At 39.2% G+C, this 9,212-nt stretch overlaps 1 protein-coding gene across 1 annotated transcript in view; it reads right to left on the reverse strand.

Moving 5' to 3' along the window:
- Positions 1-7,919, reverse strand: part of pygl (phosphorylase, glycogen, liver) — a 13,352-nt gene extending 5,433 nt beyond the window's left edge. The window contains exons 1-13 of the mRNA XM_035674172.1: positions 7,677-7,919; positions 6,862-6,963; positions 6,638-6,716; positions 6,167-6,270; positions 5,295-5,426; positions 4,666-4,777; positions 4,336-4,418; positions 4,006-4,143; positions 3,365-3,457; positions 2,889-3,035; positions 2,611-2,774; positions 962-1,076; positions 621-722 (exon numbers count right to left, since the gene is read on the reverse strand). Coding sequence (XP_035530065.1) covers positions 621-722; positions 962-1,076; positions 2,611-2,774; positions 2,889-3,035; positions 3,365-3,457; positions 4,006-4,143; positions 4,336-4,418; positions 4,666-4,777; positions 5,295-5,426; positions 6,167-6,270; positions 6,638-6,716; positions 6,862-6,963; positions 7,677-7,919 — 1,614 coding nt within the window. The remainder of the gene's footprint in view (positions 1-620; positions 723-961; positions 1,077-2,610; positions 2,775-2,888; positions 3,036-3,364; positions 3,458-4,005; positions 4,144-4,335; positions 4,419-4,665; positions 4,778-5,294; positions 5,427-6,166; positions 6,271-6,637; positions 6,717-6,861; positions 6,964-7,676) is intronic.
- Between the last annotated feature and the right edge of the window lie 1,293 nt (positions 7,920-9,212).

Consider the following 9,212-nt stretch of genomic DNA (forward strand, 5'->3'; position numbering starts at 1 on the left):
TTTTGTTTGTTTTGTTTGTTTTGTACCTTTGTGGACCCTCTGCAACAGTGGAAATACTCAGATCCTATACAGAAGTAAAAGTACCAATACAACAATGTAGCAATACTCCATTGGAACTAAAAGTCCTGCATTCAAATCCTACTAAAGTAAAAGTACAGAAGTATTTTTAGCAAAATTAACTAACTAACAAAAATAACTTTTTCTGCAGAAAAATGACTGATATATTATCATATATGTTTAGTCCAGTGGTTCCCAACCTAGGGGTCGAGGTGAGCTGCCAGATTAATCTGAGGGGTCATGAGATGATTAATATAATAATGAAAATATATTATTTACTTTTGATTTTTCTATAATTTTTTGGTGCTTTTGTAAAATATTGGATAATTTGACCTCTTTTTTGTAAGAACTCACAAGCCAAAAAGGTTCAGAAACACTAATTTGATCTTTAACAATTATTTTTTAAATTAACTTATATGTTTTTTTTATTTAAAATCTTGATTATTTCCCTCTGAGATGAAGTGGAATAGAAGAATAAAGTAACTTAAAATGAAAATACAGCCCCTCAAAATCATATTAGGCTACAGTGCTGGAGTAAATGTACTTTTTGCTCTGCACTTTACCTGCTTCACTTTAGAGACATCACGGATGAAGGCGGCATCGTCGACAAAGTCATTCAGCTTCTCCAGCTGACTGAGGTCCTTCACATAATCCTCCCCAATGACCTAACAGAGACATCATAGGTTCACATTAAAGTGTGTGCAACACCAACTGTTTACTACCCTCCACCTCATATATATTTGGAAAGCTGACTGGAACACAGGCTGTAAAAGAGAGAAAGCCATGCCAAAATTCGATCATACGACAGCTGGGGAATATATTGTTGATGATTCAGGGGCCTTAACTGCTACAACATCTCCTGGCGCTCGATCATTTAGTTTTTGCTCATGCAGCTCAGACAGACCTCAGCTATGAGCTCAGCCAGTCCGGGGTTGCACAGCAGCAGCCAGCGTCTGGGAGTGATACCGTTGGTTTTGTTCTGAAACTTCTCCGGTTCTAGGTCACTAAAATCCCGGAATCTGTAGAAGAAGAAAAAAGGAAATGAGGAAGGACCTAAATTGGTCTATCAGGAACATAATCTTCTAAATAGTGTACATATTTATATAAGAAAGTAAAAGGAGCATACCAGCATGTTCATTTTATCTCCTTAACCATAAATTATGTGCTGTTTAGACTTTTGACACCTGAAGATAAATTCTCTAGTGACAAAGGCAGATCAAAGTTTTCACTTATTTAGTTAAAAGACACAAAGTTTGCACAAAACATTCATGGTTCCTAGAGGAACTCATCAAGGTTCTCAAACAAGTCCAGGAGTGCTGTGGGATGACAATCATACGTTATGCAATATACTACTATACAAAAAGTTATGGATTCATTTTTGATTTTTTGATTTACTTTGTATGCACTTTGTAGCTCCAATACTTAATTAAAATGTTGTGACCTATCTTGTTTGCATGTGCATGTGTGTGTTGTTGCTTTGATGCAATTTCAAATGAATTCTTAAAGTATTTTGTTAAATAAATATTTCATGAGTTTTTTGGCATTATTCAATAAAAATAAATGTTCACAGATGTGTTATAGAGGCTATTTTGCACATATATGAATACAGGTGTGCCTTGGGCAAAAACAGTTTGAAAACCACTGATCTGGAGCCATCATGTGGTTCTCGTTTGTGGGTTTTAGGGAAATGTCTCAATAACTTTGGATGTCATGATGAATAGGGCTAGCTTATGTGATGCCTTCACTTTTTATTTAATCACCATCAGGTCAAAAATGTGTCCAATACATTATGGTGTAATACCTACAAAACCAATTACATTCACACCAACCTTAGCTAATTAGCAAAAATGAATGTTGTTTTCCTAATATTCCATCCAACCACTGGTTTCCATTCATTCCAAAATTCAATTAAACACTTGCTTGAGTTGTGAAGTTTGCATTAATCTTTGTCAGTGTTATATTACTGTAACATAGGAATGTAGATTAGTCTGCATTGCATAAACTCATAACAATAAAGTAAAAAATGAAAGCAGACTTGATGTTTACTGTGATGGATTACACAACTCAAACCAGTTTCAATAGTCTGTTAGATAGATAGATAATACATTTTCATACAAAAAGACGGCACATTGTTTGCAAAAACCTCTATAAACTATATGTGATTTGTAATGAACACTGGTACAGTCTGTACTTTATCACACTGACTCATAAGACCATATTCATTCCTCATTGTTCAGGAATCCAAGTGTTCTATGTATTGGTTTCTTAACAGCAGTTGTGCATTTCAAGCTCCCATCATTCAGTTATTGTTCAGAGTGTAACAGAGGTGATGATTCAATCTTGTGGTTTTCTGTGAGGCCATATTGCACTCATGTGGTGTTTAGCAACTCTTGTTTTAGTGGTCTGCATATCTGAGTTTCACTTAGCTACCTTTGTTTCTTTCTGCTCATTTGTTGTCATTGTATATAAAAATGTCTAGTCTTTTCTGTGCTTTCATTATTTTGTTACACAGATTTATATGTTGAAGCTGTGTGTCATCAGAAGAGGGCTTACACTTGAGTCTTGATGATGTTGGAGTGTATCTCAGCAACTCCGTTGACAGCGTGAGATCCCACAATGCACAGGTGCGCCATGTTCACCCTCTTGCATCCGTCCTCTTCAATCAGAGACATTTTCCTCAGTTTGTCCATGTCATCTGGATACAGAGCTGCAATCCTCTGAAGTAAGAAAAATAGACACAGCTTTAGGATATCAGATTCCTGTGTGTTCAGTCAATAAGAAACAACATTAACTTCTTTCTCATTTTGCGGTGTCTTTGTCGTGGTACGTACATCGAGGTGGACCTGGTTGATCTGGTAGATGATCTGCAGGTGTCTGGGCAGGAGGGTCTCCAGCAGCTCCACAGGCCAGCGCTCCAGAGCCTCAGGGAGGACTGTGTGGTTGGTGTAGGCAAAAGTGCGTCTGGTAAGGTCCCATGCCTGCAGAGGTTGGAGTTAATTTTTTATCTGATTAAAGATCACATTTGAGCTCTGTAGTTAATGACTTCTTTCTCGATATCACCCCTTCTGTGCCAATTTACATCACCTGCCTGGATTTTATTTATCAACCTGGCTGGTAACTTTCCTATTGCACATGAACATTATGCAACACATACACATTCTGTTACATTTGCCAAGCTCTGTGGTTTTGACCTCCTTTGTCTTACTTGTTTTTAGCTGTTCATGGTTTCCTTTTTTTAAGCTGTTGCACTTCTACACCCTCAGTGAGCAAAATGGTTGAAACTGAAATAGATCTGACTCTCACCCACCGTGTCCCAGTCGAGTTTCTCAATGTCCACAAAGATTCTCATCAGCTCGGGGATGGCCATGGCCGGATGAGTGTCATTCAACTGGACGGCGACCTGGAAAACACAACATTCTATAGTGTAACTGTTATCTCCTATAACTGCTGCTGAATAACAGGAGAGTCTGTTATTGTTGTATGAGGTGTTGGTTCTGTGATTTGTTTTAAGTTGTTAGCTTTATTTCTAGCCTACTTTCTCTGTTATTAGATGGAGGATTAGAGAAGCATCTGTGAAACACAAAAGAAGGTTCAGGTGTTTAATATCTGAAATAAGCCCCGCCTTTGCACAATATTATATCTGCACAGTTTCCAACTCGGCAAAGATTCATGACTTTGTGTTATGAAACCTAATGTCTGCAGCTGCTGATTTTGTTTTCCGGCCAATTAACAATAAAATAATTTGACAAAGCCGTGCAAATATCACACTAGTTTTCATGGTAATGCATTTTCTCTTTAGATATTCTGTTGGTATCTGCTCTATTTTACTGATTTCTCTCTGAATGCACAGTTTGTCTGAACAAGTCAGGGGCCTTTGTATGAGAAGAGAAAAAAAGCTGTCAAGATATTGTTGCAACTGACACCTGATTGCATCTGACTGAAGCTTACTTTGTCTGGGAAGCTCTCGAAGGAGGTTCGGCCGGGGGTGCCCTTCTTAGTGGTCTTAAAGCGGCGGATGATGTCTTGGAGTGTGGCTGCCACAACAAAGTACTCCTGCTTCAGACGAAGTTCTTTTCCTTCAAAGAACTACAGGAGAGACCACAGACACAGTTAAGACAGAAATGGACAGAACAGATTATCAGTGTGTCAAAGAATGATGCATATCCGGTGTAAGACAATGTTCTTATGATGCCACTATCAGTATCAGTCCAAAATATATTTAGCATATAGCTGCATAGAAACATCAACATGTGCTTAATGATAAAATATTGAACTCACATTGTCATTGGGGTAGAGAACACGGGAGATGTTCTCCGCCAGATTTCTGTCCAGAACAGCCTCGATGTAATCTCCAACATTAACTACAGACAGGGAAAGTTAATTTTAATTACACTGATACTATGCTATATACATATTATATATTAAACTCTGCAGGAGAAGAAACTGTGGTATTTGAGCAATTTTGCAACGCAGACATGTTTCTGCAAGGTGCCAGTGTTGCAGAAGTTTCCTTCTTTCTTGCAAAGTTATTCTGTTGAAAACTAAAAATGAAATGCAGACGCTGTTTTGCAAAAAGTGGGTTTTACATTATAAATGTTCAGCACTCACAGTCTCTCAAATTAAAGTCGTTCGGGGCACGGGCGGACCACAGCCTCATGGTATTTACAGTGTTGTTCATGTAGCCAGGGATGGGTGTGTCGTAAGGCATCGCCAACACCACCTGCAAAGATAACAGATAAAACAGTCAGCAGGAAGACACAGCAGGACAATGAACTTATGAAAACAACTGAAACACATTTGCATTAAAACACTGTCACATCTCCCTGCAGGATTCATATGTTAATAAAGGCCTAGGAAATAAAAGCCTGTAATCTTTTGAATGAGTACAAATATGTCTGACTCACATTGAAGGTCTTTGCAAATAAACTACTAACATAATCTGCAATTTGTAACCAAACAGACTAAAGTCATGGACAGATTATAAAACAACTGGGCCCTCAATACTTGTAAAGGGCCCTCCCATTCCTACATAGGAGCAAAATACCCGGACAAACTCTATTGTTTGTGGTCATTTTGTGTCCCTTTGTAGACATTTCGAGTATCTTTGTAGATGTTTTGTGTCTCTTTGTGGTTGTGTGATTTACTTTCCAACATAACTGTTACCAGTCACTTCATACAGAGTCTCTGGTCCCTGATTTTACCCATTAGTACCTACTGCAATCCAAACTCTTTAGTACCTGAGTGTCGACCCATTTGGAGCCATCCCTCGTCTCCTCTACTCGTCCATAGAAGTGAACAGGCAGCATGTACTCAGGACGTGCTTTCTCCCACGGGTTTCCATGCCTCAGCCAATCATCTGCCTCCTCCACCTATAATGGGTTGGTCCAGGGCAAAGATAAAAAGCTTTAATATAATTCTACATGTAGCGGGCTCCAGAGAGAAAAAAGTAATTGAGCAAGACACTAAAACTCTGCTTTTTCTGACCTCCTTATACCCCTTTATAAACTTCTGAATGAATAAAATGCAACTTTTTTACAAACTTTCACTACTTCACTGTCCACTAGCAGCAGAGATTAAATGTGTAGGTTCATCCACCTCAGTGAGAAAACACTGAGCTTAAATCTAGTTCAGTGTTCAGAAGTACATGTTTGAACTGAGAGCCTGAACATCAAATAACCAGAAGAATTCAAAAGGGCAAAAGCCTTTAGTTTGGGGATCTCTTATCACAAGATATGCAATGTTTATTTGGTCTTTTCTTCTAAAACCAACCCGCACCAGTTTTTGCCAGGAGCTTGCACCACCTCAGGGTGGCTAAAGGCGTGCAGACCCCAAGTTCGGTTAGTGTTAATGATTAGCTTGTGATGTATTCTGACCTAATTAATTTCTACTTTGGCCCTGCTCCACTTTGACTTCTGACAGCATGACAACAGAATCCTGAACTATGAACTCTAGGGAGAGAAACTAGTGGATTTGTAGGGAGATATCTCATCATTTTAGGTCAAATTAAGCTTATAAGAGTGTATTGTGAAAGTAAGAAACAACTTAGAAGCAGCTAATAGTGTTTTGATGAACTGAAATTTGTAGAAAATGTGTTTTTAGCTTCAGTTACCTGCCAGCCGTCTCTTATCTTCTGGTTAAAGATTCCATATTCATATCGAATGCCATAACCGTACGCTGCTAGACCCAAGGTGGCCATTGAATCTAGGAAACATGCTGTGTGCAAAGAACAAACAAACTTTAGAATTTGATATAAAATCAAAATACAAACTCCATAGTGGTGAACTGAGAAACAAAATGACAGTTCCTGGTGTCAGTGGGTGAAGTGCAAAGTTCCCTCGGTTATTTACACATTCTTTTGCAACATATCCGTGGCTTCTAGTTCCTTCAAATGTTCAGTAGGCACACAAAGGTATTTGGTGGACAGGTGCCAAAACAGGTTTGAAGTCATAATGGAGTATTGTTGTAATGGAGATAAAGTGATAAAGTGCAAAAATGAATGTCTTTCCTGCATTTACAGAGTTTCAAGATAAACAGGTATATAATAAAACCCTTTATTCTTCAAGCTCCAACATCCTTTTACCTGCCAGCCTGCCCAGACCTCCATTTCCTAGACCTGCATCCTCCTCCATCTCCTCCAGCTCCTCCATGTCCAGGCCGAGCTACAACAGAAGGGAACATAAAACCCCTATTGTTGACATTGTTATGAAAAAGTAAAAGTTAACTAAACTAGCACAGTCATTGTATGTGTTCATCATTTGTTTGTGGTTGATGTTGCCTCTACTTCCTGTAAACTTGTGTCCTGACCTGGTAGATGGCTTCATCGCAGGCATTCTGCAGCCCCAGGTTGATCATCGTGTTTTGGAGCGTCCTGCCCATGTAGAACTCCAGAGACAGATAATACACCCTCTGCACATGTGAAAAAAGAAATAATCAGAAACATTGAGTTTATTTGCACACATCTTTAAAGATCAAACATTAACTAATCTTACAGTCAAATATTTGTGATATACTGATTGTGGCTTGAAGGTGCAGAGACTGCAGTATAGAGCTGAGCAGTAAATGAATGAAACTGGAACAAGGAAACATTTTCCTGCACAAAATAGCAGTTTAAACATGACGCAATTACCCTAAATTACTGTACTGGAAAGTTTTATGCTGCGAAAAAACATTGCACAAAACTATTTCCCATAGAAATGTACAAAACAAACACAAACCACGTAGGCAGAAATGTCAACAATAGGGGTTTTATGTTTGCATTGCAGTTTAAGCGAGCAGAACATATTTTATTTGCACTTGAAGATAAAACATGCGTTATAAAGGAAGTTAAAAACAACTTTTAAATGTCATCTACATGTAAAATATGTGTATTTTTGTCATTTTTTGGATAGTCTGAAACAGACATCAAACCCTAGCTTCAAGTGCACATGCAATTTCTTTTTGGCAGCGGAGGTTTCTCTGATTTATTTAACATATAGAGATGTATATTTTAGATAAATATTATCTGTATTTATAGATATGTCTGAATGTGTTGCAGTTGAATTGGACTCTGAAGTATATGTGGAATGTATATTTACAGTATAAGGTGTAGTTTAGTTACACAATGACACTAAGATCTTTACCTTTGGATCTGCTTCATAGTAAAACTGCTGTGTTCTGATCCATCTCCCCACCAGGTGATCTCTCACAGTGTGAGCCAGGGCAAAGTAATAATCCCTGGGTGTTGCAATGTTTCTGTCCTTCACCAGAGTGAAGTGCAGGTGACGATTGAAGCCCTTCTTCAGCTCTGCTACATTCTCCACTCCCACAATCCCCCTGATGCTGATCTGCTTGCGCTTCTCCTGGTCGGTGAGAGGTTTCGCCATGCTGGGTGAGCAGGTTTGTCCTGAGGTTAGTGTAGATGTCCTGGCTGAAAGTGAAGCTGAAAGGTAAGATGGTGGCAGTTTTTCATGCAACAGTCTCCTCCTTTTGCTGCTTTTCATTGGTGAGAGCAGGGGGAGGGTGTTTCCCCGGCCGGCCCCTGCTGAGTCGCAGAGCTGAGCAGCAGGAAAAAGTGCACAGAGAGATTACAGATATGAAGTAGTGAAAGTTTTGTGCAGTCTGCAGTTGACACAAATTTCTATGATTTACACTTGTCAGTTATATTTTGCCATAAGTTCATTTAAAACTATATGAAAACAAAAACAAACAGTGTTAGTCTGGCTTTGTGTTTGCCCTGTAAGGAATATTTTACCCCATTTTTTAAGTATAGATTGATAGATAGATAGACATATGTCCGGGTGCTGGTCTGGAGAGGAAGAGGAAGCTATTCTTAAAACAAAACTCACATGACATCTTGACTAAAGTTTGCCACAAGCCACCTGGGAGACTGTCAGCTGGAAGAAGCTTCTTCACAAAACTGAGCTTTTTGGCCCTTAGACTAAATATCAAACACTGAGGATGTTCAGCCAAATCCTGCACATCCTCAGTGTTTAGCTTGTGGAGCTCAGGGGAGACTCAGCATGTAGAGTGGGTTGTCCATTGATTGCAGAGTTGGGTTTGATCCCCGGCTGTGTTTGCATGCTTGCTCACTGCCATTGTTGCGCCTAAAGTGTAAAAGGCTTTGGATAAAAGTGCAATATAAATGCCGTCCAGTTGCCATAATCAAAAACACAGCATCCCCAGTGTGAAGCATGTTAGCAGTCTCATGCTGTGGGGATGCTTCTCTGCAGCATGGGAAAGGAAGACTTGTGAGGGTCAAATAAATAGAGGCGAATTCTGGAGGAAAAGCTGATGCATTCTGCAAGAAACCTGTAACTTGGGAGAAGATCTGTTTACAAGCAAGACAATGACCTCAAACTTAACTACTCAGGAATGGCTTCAAAACAACGTTTATGTCCTGGAGTCGAGTCGAAGGCCAGCTCTCAGTCCAACTGAGAATATGCAAGAGACAGAGCTTGGGCAGTTCTATAGAGAAGAAAGTAGAGAACTGCAGAGTCCAGATATGCAAGGCTGATGAAGGCCTATTGACAAAGACTCCTGAAGGCTGTAATTGCTGCCAAAGATGCATATGCTAAAACTGACTTAGAGAAGGTGAGTACTTGTTTTTTATTCATTTAGATAACTTTATATATATTTTATTTTCGCCACTTCAGGGTATTTTTCTGTTGATCAGTGTC

This window comes from Morone saxatilis, unplaced genomic scaffold (genome assembly GCF_004916995.1).
Source record: "Morone saxatilis isolate NCDOM2014 unplaced genomic scaffold, NCSU_SB_2.0 Contig3, whole genome shotgun sequence".
Taxonomy (NCBI): domain Eukaryota; kingdom Metazoa; phylum Chordata; class Actinopteri; family Moronidae; genus Morone; species Morone saxatilis.